This window comes from Mustela putorius, unplaced genomic scaffold, assembly GCF_011764305.1.
Source record: "Mustela putorius furo isolate JIRA1106 unplaced genomic scaffold, ASM1176430v1.1 tig00000083_pilon_pilon_pilon, whole genome shotgun sequence".
NCBI classification, from domain to species: Eukaryota; Metazoa; Chordata; class Mammalia; order Carnivora; family Mustelidae; genus Mustela; species Mustela putorius.
The window spans coordinates 21,452,993-21,470,925 of NW_025421273.1; the positions used below are offsets into that span (position 1 = coordinate 21,452,993).

General features: G+C 33.4%; 1 protein-coding gene across 11 annotated transcripts in view; it reads left to right on the forward strand.

Annotated features, from left to right (window-relative positions):
* Nucleotides 1-17,933, forward strand: part of CPEB2 (cytoplasmic polyadenylation element binding protein 2) — a 71,867-nt gene that overhangs the window by 39,186 nt on the left and 14,748 nt on the right. For 7 of the 11 annotated variants that reach the window (XM_045075699.1, XM_045075685.1, XM_045075709.1 and 4 more), the window contains 3 exons: nt 965-988; nt 14,509-14,679; nt 15,838-15,927. In XM_045075699.1, coding sequence (XP_044931634.1) covers nt 965-988; nt 14,509-14,679; nt 15,838-15,927 — 285 coding nt within the window. The remainder of the gene's footprint in view (nt 1-964; nt 989-14,508; nt 14,680-15,837; nt 15,928-17,933) is intronic. The other 4 variants (XM_045075720.1, XM_004773376.3, XM_013046279.2 and 1 more) reach the window with 1 other exon arrangement.

Genomic DNA, 17,933 nt, shown 5'->3' on the forward strand with positions numbered 1-17,933 from the left:
ATGAAACTTGGGTTAAGACCTTAATTTTAATAGTCATTTTTTATTTTGGTTTATTGCTTTGATTATCCCGATTCCAGGGTAAAAATACTCATTGTATACTCAGATTTGGGGGGGAAGGAGTTATTTAGAAGTATGTTGTGGATTTTATCAAACTGGTAGTTTCTTATGGAGAATAAATTGCAGTATTTTTTCTCTAAGGAATTATGTAAATTAATAATGTAGATTGAAATGCCTTTTTGCTTTATATTTTTACAGTATTTAACAAATGTGCTATTCTGTGATGATGATGATAATAATTTGTGGCTGAATCCCTCTTACCTCAGGGATAGAGATATAAACACTTAGTGATTATAAAATGTACCAAAAGGATTGAGAGCATTGTTAGCTATGTGTATCATTAGTCGTTTTTTCAACTAAGCAAGTTTGAACATGTATTGATTTGTTTACGTTCTATCTAAGCTCTGTAGCTTCACAGTATCAGTTTAACATTGTTATAGCTTCTCATTCTTCTGTGTCTTCCAATACTTTTTTCACACAGGTTTGGTAAATGTGAATTGGGTTTGAATAGCTATTTGTTGGACTGTATCTGCTATATCATTCTTTATAATTAGGAAAATAAGGATTTAATTCTGGTTGTTTCCATTCATTATTTGGGATGCCATTTAACTTAAGGTGTTACATATTACTGTCCTGTTCAAATGAAAGAAATATTCATGAATTTGAGCATGAAAATAGATGATTTATTTCCTGTTTATTTTTTGTACAGTTTTATATATATATATATATATGCTTTGTAAATCATAAAATACCATGCAGATATTATACAGTGACATTGTCCTAGCTCTTAAAACAAAATCGCACTGATTACGAGATGCCCACTTAGCTTTTCAGATCACAAATATTTGTATGGGTGGGCTTGTTTTTAGTTCTGACATTTTAAAATTTGTCCTTTGTTTACATGCAGCAAGGAGTTATGGGCGAAGACGAGGTAATTCATTTCTGTTTGCTATGGTATAACTGTTTTTAATTGGGTTTTACTGATCAACACTATAATTAGCCTAGATTTTTCATGTACTGTCTGAAAACTCACAGAAAAGTTACATTTTGATTTGCGCACTTTTCAGTTTTGAATCCTAAATCTCTTAACCTTTAAAAGCACATTTTCATACTAATATGATTATTTAATAAATGTCTTCCTTTTAAATTGCCCAGATTTTAACTGTTTAAAGTAATTTTTATACCTTTTAAAATCTACTATTTATAGTTTGCCTGAGAAATATCTTTAATAAATACTAGTGAAAGTGACAATGCAATATGATTTTTCCGTTCTCTAAATCTATAACTGGTTGTCTTTGGTGTTTAATTTATAACTCTAGTTTATTAGTTTTATGTCTGACCCAGTTAAAAGTACATACCAAACAAACAGGCTGTTGTTAACACTGTTGTATAGAAATCATGTTGCTAATATTTCTCTGTGTCTTCTAAGAATATAATGCTTTCCTTCTCCCTTTCACTACACCATGTAGGCAGATTCACACACTCATTCACACACACACACACACACACTCTCTCTCTCTCCTGCACCATTCTTCCGCTCTGGGTTCTTGCTATCTTGACGACAAAACGATGACTATGAGAGAATAGACTACTAAACCTCTTCGGACAGCAGCTGACATGTTCTGTGTTTTAAACTTGGATTTTCTTTCCCATGTGCAGATTGGGAGGGAGCAAAGTAGATGGGATGAGAAGAAGCAAAAGTAATTTTATACCACTAGATTCTCCTCTAACTTTGCAATGATCATGATATTTTAAATAGCTGTTGTAAGTACCAAAGTGAATAAAAAAGTATTTTCCTTGACCCCCTAAAATCTCTTTTAAGCCATGGAGGATAGATGGTAGTAATAGTGCCTTTTGATAAATTTTATAAATATATGCCAGTGCTTCAATTTCTTTTCATGTAGTCATGAGTATGTGCACTGTGAAAGCAAGCTAAAACTTTCTGCTACCACTGATGAGAGAAATAAATATTATATGTTCTTTTTTTTAATATAAATATTTTACTTATTTATATGACACAGAGACAGTGAGAGAGGGAACAGAAGCAGGGGGAGTGGGAGAGGGAGAAGCAGGCTCCCCACTGAGCAGGGAACCGGACTGTGGGCTGGATCCCAAGACTCTGGGATCATGACCAGAGCCAAAGGCAGATGCTTAAGGACTGAGCCACCCAGGCACCCGTATTATATATTCTTAAGTACTATGTCCAGTTTTGTATTTCACGTTGTCTGAATTTAACTTCATTTTTGGAACCTGGTTTCTTCAAATGCTTGACTGAATCTCTTGGTTCTTTAGTTTTCTAACTAAAATATTACAGGATATAGAAACTCAAAACTCAGAAAACTAAAGCTATGTTACCTTCTAAAGGTTGTTAGCAACTGAGAAGAGGAGGAAAGTTTAGCATTTTAATACCTATTTTCATATCTACGACTGACTTATTTCACTGTGCTATTTTAATACGGAGCTTCAATTCTTTTGGGAAAAAAACACTTATCAAGCTGTGATTTTTAGGTATATTTGAAACTCTACAGCAATTTAATTAAGGATCTTTTCCTTCTATACACTTACCATCTTTTAACCTTAGTAATTTATGTTTAATTTGGCATACTCTAGCATAAATATTATGATCTAGGAAGTTCTAAGAGCACGGTATCAGAAGTCATGTTGTTGTTTATCTTCTTTTATCTCAATTCAGTAATTATAGACTATGATTATGATACTAAGAAAAAGCAAAGTTTTCTGCTCTCAGATAAGAACTTACTACTATTCTTTATGGCTCGCAGAGGATAGAAATATACTACTTCAGATCTCCTCGCCAGCTTTGGAAAAAAGAAGACTCACATGGTTTAGGCTTCTGGAGAAGCTTTCTTTAGGATAGAACTGATAGTCATCACACTTACTTGACATAAGAAGGGGTAATGCCTGAATTTTCCTTTCAGATTATATGGCATTAGTAATTTTTTACTTGGTCCTCTGTGAATAATTATAATCTGCTTTTAAAATTTCAATTTTGATGGCCAGATGAAAAGTATACGCACTAGGAATACCTATTGACAGGTTTTAATTTGAACTTTAAAGTACTTTGACACAGTAATAAAATATTAAAAAGAAAGAAAGAAGGAAGGAAAGAAAGCAAAAGAGAAAAGAAAAGAAAAGAAAGAAGAATCCCACACACATACCAAAGGAATGACTCATAAAGGACTAGAAGTAGCCTAGCTTTCTTCCTATTTTCTACTCATTTTTTCCCCTTTCTAAGCTAGATACAATATCATTATCACACTGATAACCTTTTAACTACCAAGATCCCCCCTGTATGGGCTTCGTGTTTAATATTTGGTCCATCAAAGGAACTGCATTAATTAGTTTTACTTAATCATTTTTCTTTTCTAAAAAAAAAAAAAAAAAGTCAGATACATATCAGATCTACTGCTCATGTGGTTTGTGTCACAATGAGTTAATATAATTCTTACCAAAAATAAAACATTGCTCTTTACCAGTGCAATGGTGGGTGAAGAGCATTATTTTCACAAGGTATTTACTTTGTAGAGCAGTTTAGGAAGAACTATTTGTTCTTACTTGCCACCTTTGACTCACCTTTAAACTCGGGCATAGAGGAGCTGTTTTCATTTAAAGGATTTCCCAGTTGACTGCAGTCAAGCCAACTTACTACCAAAATGACTTTGTATATTTTAATTTTCTTAATGTCAAGAACAACTTTAAATCAACCTGACTATAGATATTAATATATAAAATATACTTTAGGAATAGTCAAAATTGAATTATATTGGAAGTAATTAAGAAAGAGCAAGTATTTCTTTCTGTTTTTCATTTGGGACCTGCCCCCCAAGTCCTATGTATCTCTGTACTCTGGGAGCCATTAAAAGTTCTACTCCAGAGCTGCCTGGGGACCAGGATTAGGAAGAAGGAAGACTCATATGGGGAGCTGACTTTAATATATGGAAAACTGTCTTTTGTATTTCTTGTCCAACATTTCTTCCATTCTATTCTAAGAGTAAACACACTGATCTGGGGTTGGATTAAGGTGGGAGTTTGAAGGGAGGTATGAAATGTAATTTAAATTCTATCTCTACACTTCAAATATTTTTACATTGCAATCTATCCCTGTAGTAAAGGATTCAAGGGCTACTATGCTCCCAAAGGAATAAAAATATATAGGATATTTTAAGTAATATAAATAGAGCCTATTTTAGTTGATAGGGCTAAACATCACAATCCAATCTGTTCTAGGAGGTAATCCCAAAGCTTGAATTAATAGATTGTATGGGGAATGAAATAGGAGAAATGATTTTAAAGGGAATGAAATTATGGAAGTTTAATTAGAGAGTTTGGATGTATTTATTCTGTGTAGCCATTCAGATTTATGCACTGTAATAAACAAGGAATTATTAATAATACATTACACCATATATTGCTTTAAAATTGACCCAGGATTTTCTGATTTGCTTAGATTTCATTCAAATTTGTTTGACTCTAAGTCTTGTGAAGTAGTCAGAATAAGGGTATGACCCCTAAGTATCACCACTATCAAATCCTTTTATGATGAAATCAATGCTGACATTCTTTATCTTTGATAAATACTTTGGATAACTGTCAGAGAATGGGTAAAATCTCCAAAGCATGAAAAAAAAAAAAAAGAGTAATACTGGAAGACAGAGGTTAGCAAACTGGCCTACAGGCTAACTTCTAAACTATAAACAATGTTTTATTAGAACACAGAGATGCCCATTCACTTTTTGTCTGGTTGCTTTGGAGCCACAGTGATGGCAGAGTTTAATAGTTACAACAGTATATACAACAGTGTGGCCTACAAAGTCTAAAATATTTACTGTCTGTCCCTTTACAGAAAAAATTTGCTTACCTCTCCTCCCTGAAGGGGCCAGCTACCTACTCTACACCTATACCCAGCCATATCAGTATCTTTAAAAAAAAAATTTTTTTTCAGTGAACTTGTCAAATATATCTAGAAAGTAATTTACAGAGACATACTAGGCTATAATTGATTATTAAAATTAAATGTCTTATCCATCCTGTCTGCCTATTATTGGGGCAAAATATTTTTAGGTGGTAAGAGTACCTTATAGCTTCTTCCTTAGTTCTTTGGGAAAAGCGTGCCTTGTCTCAGTGATTCTGATTAAACAGGTGGAACTTAAGAGAGTTCAGTGTTGGATCTGGCTTTATTGTTTTAATAGGTTTTCTTTGATTCTTTCATACTAAATAAAAATCATGCCATCACATTGGTAGATTTTTCTACCCCAATAGAGTGACTGCTAGGATCTTAGAAGATGGGAAGAATATTCATATTCATCCTTAATTTATATAGTTTTTTTTTATTTTTAGAATAACAGTTTGTAAATGAAAGCACAGGATAACATATTGAGATCAAAGACCTATGCTTAGATTCAAATTATAAATTGCCTAACTTTGTATAAATGTTTTCCTTTCTTGCCTCCTCCTTTGGATGTGTGAGAATTTTTTTTAGTCTGAGCTTCCAAAATAAAGTCAAAATCTGAAAAGTCAGTATAGCTGTGATTTGGACAATTAACATAGCCACCAAAGTAAAGTTAGTAATTGCTTACAAACCCCCTCCGACTGCAGGCATGTGTGTAGTACATAACTGCCCAACACCAGGAAACCAGGTGTTGGGGCCAACCATCCTGTCACGCAAGCAGCCTGCTCATTGCCCCATCTTCAGTTTAGGAAGCTCATCATGTAACTTTTATTATTGGGTGGAGTAAACATTTTTAATGGGAATATAGAAAAGTTTCAATTCTCTAATCCACTTTATTAAAATATTTTGAAATGAGTAACTTTAATCTTAATTGTCCATAACAAACAAGGGTCATATTGGTAAGCTGTGTGTATGGTAGTGGCTGTGTTTCTTACTCTCAGGAATTTGTACCTGATAAAAGAGCCCTGGTAATGTGGAAGCCATCTTAGACTCTTTCATTGTCAGTGATTGGGCAATCTTCATTTATTCTTTTTTTTTTTTTCATCTCCTTCATTTCTCATTCATCTCTTATTACTCCCTTTATAAGCTTTATTGTAACTATTTTACCTTTAAAATTCTTATTGTGCATTTTAGGTGACTAACTTACTATAAGATATTTTACTTGCATTTGTAAGTAGGGCTTTTGAGCACATAGTTAAAAGAATGTCTCCAGTTTTCTATATTTTACCTTGATATGGCCTTTGGAATGTTTCTGTACTTTTGCTTAAGCAGGTGTTTTCTACCTATAAAGAGTGTCCTCTCTTTTTTCTCCTCCACATTTTTCTATATAAAACTATCACATTCTTTGTAAATCTCTTAAAGAACTCCTAGTTAGAATCTTGCTCTCATCTTGGTTATACCTAATCTTGTATTACATTGTATTAATTTTCATGTTTATATAATGCATGTGTTATAAATATATGTATATTTACACATACATATTGCAAACAAATATGGATGTATATACATTTTAAGTTAGAATAACTGAAGTAGGATTTCTGTATAACAGTTCATTCTTGTTATGCTGTAGTATGGTCAAGAATTTTGAGTCAAGATTTTCTTAACAATAGCCAGAGAATATAAATGAGGTGTTTGATGTCAAGATCAAGTGATGATTTCAAAAAACAGGAGGGGAAGAAAACCTTAATCCTTCAAACAATGCAACTATAATTATAGTTTAAAATTCTTTTTTAAATGTACGGCTTGTTAATCAGCATCCGTTGTTGCTGGTTTTAACAGCATGGAAATCTCACCTTTAAGATTATTTATCTAGAGAAAAAAAAAAAACAATTCAGAACAACCATATCCAGTTCTTCTTTTAAAAGAAGAAAACATTTGAAAAATTGTTTTTAACTACTAACAGATTTCAATCTCAAAGGGAAATTGAAGATGTAAGATTGTATAGAAGGGTAATTACTATCAGTAGTTATTTATTTTTTATTAGTGAATGGAATCATTGTGTAGATAATACCACAGTTTGTCCCTTTCCCAAATATGGACGGACAGACATTTGAGTTGACTGCATTTGGAACGTGTTATAAATAAAAAACTACCATAAACATTTTTATTCCCTTTTTCTTTTCTGTGTGTGTGTGTGTGTGTGTACATAAGCAGTCATTTCTCTTAGATGTATAGCTAAGAGTGGAATTGCTAGTTAATGGAATGCATGTTTAACTTTTTTAGAAATTACCAACTAGTTTGCCAGTTTTATACTCAAATTGAGTATAAAACTGACTTTGTATTTTAAGCTTTTTTATTTTACCCATCCTGATAGGCATAAAGGTGACATTTCATTATTGTTCTAATTTCATCTTCCTGATAAATAAGGGTGATGTTGAGCACCTTTTCATATGCTTATACCCCATCCATTATATTCTTTCAGCACAAGTCTTCTGTCCATTTTTAATTCAGTACAAGTCTTTTGTCCATTTCATTTAAGAGAGTTCTTTATGTATTTTGTCCTACTTTCTAGTAGTTGCTTGCTTTTCACTTTACTCTCTTTTGATAAGCAGGTAAGAATTTAATTCTGATGGAAGTCCAGTTGTTTACTTTTTTCATTAGTGCCTATCTGCCTATCATGAAGAAATTCTAGCAACTTTGTTGTTTTATCTTTCACATTTAAGTCTTAAATGTGAGAGTAGGGATCAAGGTTCCTTTTTATCACCCGTCCAGCTGGATTTCCATTGGGCCATCACCATTTACTGGAAAAAAATACCCCTTTCCACAGTGAACTACGCTTATAACCTTGGAAAACATTAAGTGATTGTAAATTTGTGGGTCTCTTCCTGGACTCTTATTTTGTTTCAGTTAGGTATTTGTGTATTTTTAACATCAGTGGTACATTCTTAATAATCATAGCTAACTGATAAGTCTAGAAATCTGGTTGTATAATTCTGACTTTATTCTTTTATATGATTTTTTAAAACTGAATCCTTTGATTTATCACACATTTCAGAATTTCCTTAAAATTTTTAGAAGACAAAATGTGCTTGGATTTTGAATGACTTGTATTAAATTCATAATTAATTTAGAGAGAATGTACATGTCACATGTTGATTCTTCTCTATTTAGTCTTGTAGAATTTCTCAGCAAATTTTTGTTTTCAGTGTAAAGATCTTTCATTTCTCTTGTTTAATTCATTCCTAGGATTTGATGAGTTTTGATGATATAGGGAATGGCATTATTTTAAACTTTTTCCCATTTAGAACTATCATCTAAAAATAAGTCGATTTTTTTAAGTAGACTTTGTATTTGTCTCCTAGCTAAATGCACTTATTTCTAGTAGTTTGAGTCTTCTGAATTTTTCATGTTCTTAGCAGAGACAGTTTTATTTTTGCCTTGTGAGTATTTGACACTTTGTTTTTCTCATCGTACTATACTAGTTCTACCTCCAGTATAGTTTGAATAGAAATAGTGAACATTCTTCCAAACCTCAGGGGGAACGCATTTTGATAGTTTATCATTGAAAACTATCTGGGTTTTTAATGCTCTTTATCAGATTGTGGAAATTCTTGCCTATTTCTAGTATGCTGAACGTTTTTAATCATGAATAGCTGTTGAACTTTATCAGATGCATTTCCGACATCTGTGGAAATGATTGTGTGATAATTCTGTTTCCGTTTCTTAATGTGAATTACAGTAATTTATTTTTTTGCTTATATTTTTGTATCAAGTGCAAACCAGCAAAGCAGAATTTTAATCTCCTATCAGTATATTCTTATTTATATATTTTTTCATTTATTTGTTTTAGTAAGCTCTACATCGAACGTTGGGCTCGAGTTCCCAACACCAAGATGAAGAGTGGCACACTTTACTGACTCAATCAATCTTAAATTCCTGGGGTTGAACTCCATTCAATCATGATGTGTTTTCCATTTGTGTGTATTTCTAGATTCAATATATCAGGATTTTCTTTAAGATTTCTGCCTCCTATGTTCCTAAGGGATGTTGATAGTATTCTTTTCTTGTATTTTTCTTGCAAAACTAGTTAGGAAGTGTAGTCTTTCATGTACATAGGCTCTGTGTTGGTTGATGTCCCTTTTTCCATACTTAGTATTGGTAAATTGAGTTTTCTTTTTTTTTTTTTTCTTGATAAACCTTGCTTTGAGCTATGTCAATTTTATAAAAGTTTTTGAAGAGCCATTTTTGGCTTTGTTGATTTTGCTTTCATCTTAGTCTGTATTTTGTATGTCATTGATTATAGTTTTTTATTTCCTTCATCCTACTCTCTTTGTATTTAATTTGCTATTTTCCTATCTTTTCGTGGCAAAAACGAGGATTATCTAAGCATTTCTTCTTTTCTAATATGCATTTAAAACTATATCTTTTTCTCTAAGTAAGGAAATTTTCCTCTATGTATATAGCTTTTGCTACCTCCCACAAATTCTATACTGTTTTCATTATCATTCCGCTTCAGTCTTTTGAAGTATAAAAACCTGAAAATACATCCTTAGTTTCCTTGCAAAAAAAAAAAAGAGAAAGGTACTTTAATTTTGGTTGAAAACTGTTGCAGTTTAGTCCATATAATCTTATAATCAAATTTTATTTCTCCCCACATATATAACTTTACCTTTATTGCCAGTCGTTTTCAGGCACTAAATATTTGGTGTATCAGTCTTACAAAGCATGTTTAAACTGTACTACACATGAAAGATGTCATTATTTAGTGGTTCTCCTTTTATAGTCATATTAATTTAGGTTATAGGGAAAGATAATTGGCAAGATAAAAAGTGATATTTTTGTTGATATATACTCAGTTAACTTCTCTTTTAAATACTACTCAATTCCATAGTTTATATGGCTTCTTGAAAGTGGTCATGAAAAAAAATTTTTAAAGATTTTATTTATGTATTTATCCAAGAGAGCAAGGGTGAGCTACAGGCAAGCAGGAGGAGGGAGAAGCAGGTTCCCCACTGAGCAAGGAGCCTGATGTGGGACTCCGTGCCAGGGTCCTGGGATCATGACCTGAGCTGAAGGCAGATTCTTAACTGTGACCACCCAAGCATCCTGCAAAAACTTTAAGATTTTTATTTATTTATTTATTTGACAGAGAGGTAGAGAGCATAAGCAGGGGGAATGTCAGAGGGAGAGGAAGAAGCAGGCTCCCCACTGAGCAGGGAGCCAGATGCTGGGCTGGATCCCAGGACTCAGGGATCATGACCTGAGACAAAGGTAGATGCTTAACCAACTGAGCCACCCAGGTGCCCCTAGTAATGAAAATTCTTGTTAGTATGTCCAGAGTGTGATGTTTCTTATTTCTTAGACTTTGTATTACACATCCTTTGTTCGGCTGAGCTTTGCTTACTAGATTTTAGATATACATTATAGATTTTCGATAGTTATTTTATTAACTATAATTTATTATAGTTAAAACTGTTATAGTTAGTAATATAGAATTGTTAAAATGTAGTTATATTATGAATATGCTTATAGTACTATAGTTAATACAAAAAGTTTAAACCTTTTTGGGTCACCTCTCTTAGGTAATGATTTCCTTTGTCATTGCATTTGGTATTTCTATTTAGACCCTAAATATTTATGATCTATAATTTTGCTCAAGATAAAAGTCTGTTAGAAAGACTGTTTATTATATTCATGGAATTGCTAAATTCACATGTGTGTTAGGGCACTTGAAAGTGAAATAATTTCAAATGTATTGACATATCTGAAATAAGTATAAAATTTGGATTTGTAATTTTTCTGTTAAAAACTAGCTAATATGCATGTTTCCTGTCTCATCTTATTCCTTTTAAAATATAGAATTATTAAAGTCCAACTTTAGAAGTTGAACCACTTATACACAATATTATTTGTAATGGATCTTGATAAGGTTTATTTTGTTAAATAGTTAGATAAAATACTTTTGAAGGGCTTTCTTTCAGTTAATCACACTACTGTTGACTTTTGTTTTACATTGGTCCTTATTTCTGATAGCAGTGAACATCTTATTTATTTATTTAGATTTTATTTTATTTATCAGAGAGGGTGAGAGAGCGAGCAGAGGCAGAGGGAGAAGCAGGCTCCCTGCTGAGCAAGGAGCCCATTGTGGGACTCGATCCCAGGACACTGGGATCATGACCTGAGCCGAAGGCAGCTGCTTAACCAACTGAGCCACCCAGGCGTCCCAGTGAACATGTTATTTAAATTGAATTTGAATCTGTATAATAATTCTTTATTCCTATACAAATTGGATCTTCCTCCCTGTTTTTGGTGCTAAAAACTTTAAATACTTCCAGTGTCCAGCCACCTACAGTTCACAAGCATATAACACCCTTCCTTCACATCCCAACCCCAGTTTTCTTCTGCAGGCCATCAGATTTCATGCTGTCTTTGTTTATATCACTTGTATCATTATGTGTCATATTTTTTTAAGATGATGTATTGATGACATTTTCATGTTGAATAGGCATATACTATAGATTCTATTCATTGTCTCCTCATCCAAAAAAACAAAACAAAACAAAACACCTTTCATTCCATCTTGAAAGAAGAACAATTTCTCTGCATCCTTATTTTCTCTTTTACCTTTTCTAATAAACTTCTAAAGAGTCATCTTTTGGTGTCATTATAAATGAATGAATTATATGTAGCATGAATCCCATCCAACTTTCCTAAAATTGCTTACTTTCAAAGATCGTGCGTGTCCTTGAACATGTTTTTAAAATGATTACCTTAACATCTCACACTGTTACTGCATGGCTCCTTTTTTTTTTCTTTTATTACATTTTGCTTTGGCACTGTGTTGGCAATAATATTTTGGCTTCTCTTATACTTTTCTTACCACTCCTTTCTTGAGCTCCTTGAATGTTCCGTTACTTCCTTGTAAGTTTACCAAGGAGCTACCTCATCATTTCTCTCTGGAGTTGTCTTCAGTGATATTACAGAGAACCTTCAAATACCATTTCTATAAAGTTGACTCTCAGAAATGTGGCTTATTACCTTTCTCCACTCAATTTGCAATCTCCTCCCTTACATTTAATTCTGAACATCCTCCCAGCCTATGCAGCTTTACATACCTACCCTCCCTTTTTCTTTTTTTCTTTCAAGCTTTTATATAAATTCCAGTTTTTTAACATACAGTATAAGATTGGTTTCAGGTGTAAAATTTAATGATTCATCACGTAAATACAACCCCTGGTGCCCTCCTTAATCCCCAACATTATTTCACCATCCCCCTGCCCACCTCTCCACCATCAACTTTCACTTTGTTCTGAATAGTAAAGAGTCTATTTCCTGGTTTGCCTTTCTTCTTCCCCTGCCCTGGTTCATCTGTTTTATTTCTTAAATTCCACACATGAGTGAAGTCATACGGTATTTGTCTTTGTCTGACTAACTTCATTTAGCATAATACTCTCTAGCTCGATCCACATCATTGCAAATGGCAAGATTTCATTCTTCATGATGACTGAATAATACTCCATTGTACGTAGATATACAGTATCTTTATCCATTCATCAGTTGATGAACATTTGGGTTTTTTCCATGATTTGGCTATTATGGATAATTCTGTAAACATCAGGATGCATGTATCCCTTTGAATCAGTGTTTTTTTGTATCCTTTGGGCAAATACCCAGTACTGTAATTACTGGTTCATTAGGGTAGTTTTATTTTTAATTTTTTTTTTAAATTTTTTGAGGATCCTCCATACTGTTTTCCAGAGTGGCTGCACCCTTTTGCATTCCCACCAACAGTGTAAGAGGGTTCCCCTTTTCTGTATCCTTGCTGACACCTGTCCTTTCTTGAGTTGTTAATTTTAGCCTTTCTGACTATGTGAGGTGATAATCTATTGTAGTTTTGATTTGCATTTCCCTGACAAGTGATGATAAGTAACTTTTCATGTGTCTGTTAGCCAGCTGTATGTCTTCTTTGGAAAATGTCTGGGTGTCCTGCCAATTTTTTAACTGGATTGCTTTTTTGTGTATTCAGTTTTATAAGTTCTTTACATATTTTGGATACTAACTTTTTATCAGAATGTCAGTGTCATTTGCAAATGTCCTCTCCCATTCCAAAGGGATGGGAGTTATATTTCTTGTTTTGTTGATTGTTTCCTTCCATATCTACCCTTTTGTATACTATTTTTTGGTCTTTACTGTCCTTACATTTAGTTAATGGTTCTTACCATTCATGTTCTAATTCTTTTAGTTCTTCATTTCCAGTTTTTTCTTTTGTTTCCCAGATATCTATCTACTCTTTACTGCTATAGTTCTCTCCCTGTCCATCCTTCCTGATCTGCTCATTTCTTATCACTTTAACCCCATTTGCTATAAGTCTTCCCAAAGCACCAGTAAAATTATCTTGCTTGAGCCCCTGAATCCAGTTTTTTGTTTTAACCATACACTAAATAAAACATCCACTTTAGCCTGGCATTCAAAGCTAAGTATTTTGACTAGCCTCAAAGCTGTTTTATTACTTGTACTCTCCTTATTTCCAACATGTAGTAGTCAATTTTGACTACTCCCTATTTCTTAAATTCATATTTTTTTCTTTTCTCTTATATTTCTCCTTCTACTTGGAAAATGTACTCAAAACCATGTTCTAATAAATATTTCTATTTGGAAATATCTTACCCTCTCTAATGCACTGAGTAAATTCCACTAGCTTTCCCTTTTTACCACAATTGTCATTCAGTCTCACTTGGGAATTTAAGAAATTACCTGTTTATTAGCCAGCCTACTTCCTTCCTCCAACAAAATTCCTCTGAAGTATTTTAAAGCTTTCTTAGGGATATGTGCCATAGTTATATGTATAGATCTTATCTTTTCTAAATGTACATTCTCTGAGAGCAGGGTACTATATTTTATCAGGTCATTTTATTTTTTTGATCCCCACGGAGTGTAGCATGAGGATTGCTGCAGAGAATTATATAGGACGTGCCCTGGACAAAGGGTTGCACCCTTGAAGGGTGAGCTCAGATGGGCACCAAAGTCCTAGAGGGTGATGCCTTTTTCTGTTTTGCACATTTGAAGACGCCCCATCTGCATGTGTAATCAATTAATTCAAAGCCTTATATGCAAGTCTTATTTGTTGCCTTTGTCCTTACTTAACTGTGGTCTGCAAGTGGCTTTTTATTATGTGCTTTTATCTATTTAGTCTTTGCCATTTCCCTTTTGCAACCAATTTCTCAAAGGTTTCTTCTGTTACACATCCAGTTTAAACTGTCCCCATACATCAGATTCTTAGTGCTTTCCATAAAACATTGAAATGATCCAGTGTTTGTTTGCAGTATAATTGTTGTCATATAACTACATTTATTTCTAAGTCATTCTTCAGACTGCTTCTCTTTTGAATCCCAGTAATTAAAAGCTTAAACTATCTGAATTTCCCTTATTTTTTTTATGCCTGTATCACCTTCATGTTTTAAACCTTTGAATTTGTCATTGCTGTTTTAATGCCCAACTTTATCATTATACCTGAGATTCAAGTTATATTTGTTCTTATATTTTAGGTCGTTCTTCCCTCTTTCCAATAGATGATGGTCTGCTTGATGATGGTCATAATGATCAAGTTGGTGTTTTAAATTCACCCACATGTTACTCAGCTCATCAAAACGGAGAACGAATAGAACGCTTCTCTCGAAAAGTTTTTGTTGGTGGTCTTCCTCCAGATATTGATGAAGGTAGGGTGATAATTTGAGCTTCAAACAAAACAAACAAACAAAAAAAATCCTAAAATAAAATGTGAATGGGGGTATGGAATTTTTTACCTTGAGATTTTCAGTCAGGATAGATATCCATCTCTGTCTAAATATTTTGTCACCTGTTGAAATATGAAATAGGTAATTAAACAGTTAAAAATTTTTATATGTTAAAATGCCTATTGTTATTGTATTTTTTTGTAAATAAGATTATCATACAGAAAGTTTTTCTAATAAAACTTAAAATTTTCATATTACCAAAATACACAAAATAAAATGCCTGCAGTGCATGACAGTCAGAAGTTTAATTTCCTTGAGGATAAATAGGCTGTTAGAAATAGGTAAGAAAGAGGTAATAAAGCCCAAAAGGGTAATGGAAACAGAACATAAACAGGAAATTCAGGTTATCTAAAAGCTGAACAGATGTAAAATTCACCATTTGTAATAATAACAAAAGAAAATAATTCAAGGTAAAGATTAAAAATATGAAACTGTCCAATGTCTGTACAGTTGTGGGAAGTCTGCCACTCTTATTCACAACTAAGAGGATTTTGCTGCACTTTGAGAAATTTTTAAATTATTCGAATATCCAGAAACCTGTCCTAAGTGTTAGTTTAATAAGGTTTTCATACGAGGAAATAACCTAGAGCATATCATTGTATTTGACCTGTATTTGTTTCAGTGAAGCTCCCTGGTATGTGTCAGACCTTAATGAGTAAGATAATTCTTTGTGTCTTGTTTTAACAGACCTGTTCTTTCCCTATGAGATTTTACTTATCAAACAGTAATCGTCTCTCTATTTAACTTGAAATAATGTTTGCATGTTTTTCAAGCCAATAATATTTATGATTTGGTATACTATCAGTCCTTTAGTATCTACACAACGTTAGGTAAAATTTTAAAACTCACACTAAATTGATTGCTCTGGTCAGCGTGCTACTTAAATTTATTAATTTCTTTTGGCTAAAATATCTGTTTCATATATTTTGTCAGTAAGGATATTAGACATGTTTTTGGTTTTCATGTTTATCTTAGAGTACTTGGTACTTTTAAATATTAAATCTTTAACTTATAAATATGGGGGTTTTTTAATGAAGTATTAAAACTAATTTCTAATGTGTATTATTGTACTTTTTTAAGATGAAATAACTGCTAGCTTCAGAAGATTTGGGCCTTTGGTAGTAGATTGGCCTCATAAAGCAGAAAGCAAGTCCTATTTTCCACCAAAAGGTAAGATTTTTTATTGTTAATATTTTCTAGGGAATCAGTTTTATGAGAGCAAATAAGACAATGCCAATTACTTTGTGTTTTCTTTTAGAATTGCATATCATCACACCTTTCTATAAAAACTAAGAGAGTAATTTGTGAAGGCTGGTAACATGCATCAAGTGACAAGAATGGATCTGAGGGCTATCATAGTTTCACTTTAACCCAGTCAAGAGCCATTAGACACTAGCTGTTCTTTCTCTGTAATGGTTTGACAGTGATTTCAAACACTCAAATCAATGAATGTTTTGAGGTTTTGTTTTCAGTTTGAAGCATCCTTCTAAGTAACTTGGGTACCAACATGTAAAAAAAGTGTCCCTCTATGCAATGAAATTAAGAACTATTTGAAGTGAGAGAAAAATATAAATGCATGAATAGTATAGAATATTGCCAGACTTACATAAGTGTTCCAAACAATAACAGATAACAGCAGAGCAATATTTACTTTGTGGGTTAATTTAGCTAGAGGAGAAAGTGACTGGTCCAAACCCCATTATATAGAGAGATCAGATGTGAAGAAGATACCTAGTTGTGCTAGTAACTCACTGCTAGGATACCCCCTATGGCTTGTCACCATATCACAAGAGTAACATATCACTATCATTCATCTGACCAAAAGCAAGGCCACCATTAGTGGGGAGAAGAGGTAAGTTCCCCTTGCCCACAATGAGCAGGGGAGGTGAGTGGAGAGAATTAAACGTGAGTCCAGTCAGGTTGCTAATGGCAGATTCTCTGAAGGGAATAAAAAGGGGAAGGTTTAAAAGCTAAAGCTTTTCTTTGAACATCATTGAAATAAAATTTTAGTAAAACAAAAACCCTGTTATTCTCATGGCTGAGCAAATTTTCAAACCTGGAAAAAAGACTCCAGTAGATCTATTTAATGGTCTGATTTGGGCTCTGGGAAAGGAAACATGTTAGAATAGTTATTGGTATACAAAAACTAATTAAAGATTTCTGGTAATGAATTATATGGGATATCTCACTTATTTTCACTGAGAATTCTAGTACCTCCATTACTAGTTCATGTAGATTTTAGAGAAATGGAATAACCCAGTGGTTTCTGTTTTATACCTTTAGATCTTAGATTTATGGACTCCAGAACATCTTTTGAGCAGGGATTCTGAATCCCAGATCTCTATGAAAGTCTGATTAAAGCTATGGACCTTTCTTCATGTACTCTAAATTTTCACCCAAATTTGGAGTTTACTGGTCTTGGACGTCCTGATACTTAGTTTAGAGAGAAAATAAGCTCCATATAGATATAGACATTCATTTGTTCATCTGAGTTTTAATCTGTTGCTGAGCTTTAATTTGTTCCTGAGTTTTAAACTGAGTTTTAATCTGTTTTCTATTGCTTCACTCTCTTAGCCTCTTGTAAAGTTTTTGAATGTTCAGTAAAAATGTCAATTAGTTTCTAATATTCCTGCCTAAGTTACCAGTATCCTGGTCCACTTCAGGAATGTGACTAGTCAGTCCATACCTCTGCCTCTCTCCAGTTTTTCTCCCACAGTATAGCCAGAGTAATCTCTCTGAAAACTCATCTGATACTGCTATCTCTTGACCATCTGCTTAAAACCCTTCAGTGGTTTCTTTCAGTTAGAATAAAGGTAAAAATGGGTTTGCCCTGCCCAACCTCCCCACCTCTCTGGTTTCTTCTGCCTCTATTACTTCTTGTTCACTTCTGGTTCCAAAAACCGGCTTTGCTCTCTCCTGCCTAGGGCTCTTATTGTATGGTATTCTCACTGGCCCTAAGGCCCTTCTGATGTGTCTTCATCCACATACCCTCATTTGTCTCAGTTCAAACATTGGTTGCTCACAGGATACTTTCAGGATGCCCCTAATGGTTCACATACTCCTACTGTAGGCTCTCCTGGCACTGTTCCACTCTCTCATAGCCCTTGTCACAGCTACAATGTTACATTTTTACAACTCTATAAATCCCTGATGATTTTGCTAAAATCCAGTTCTTC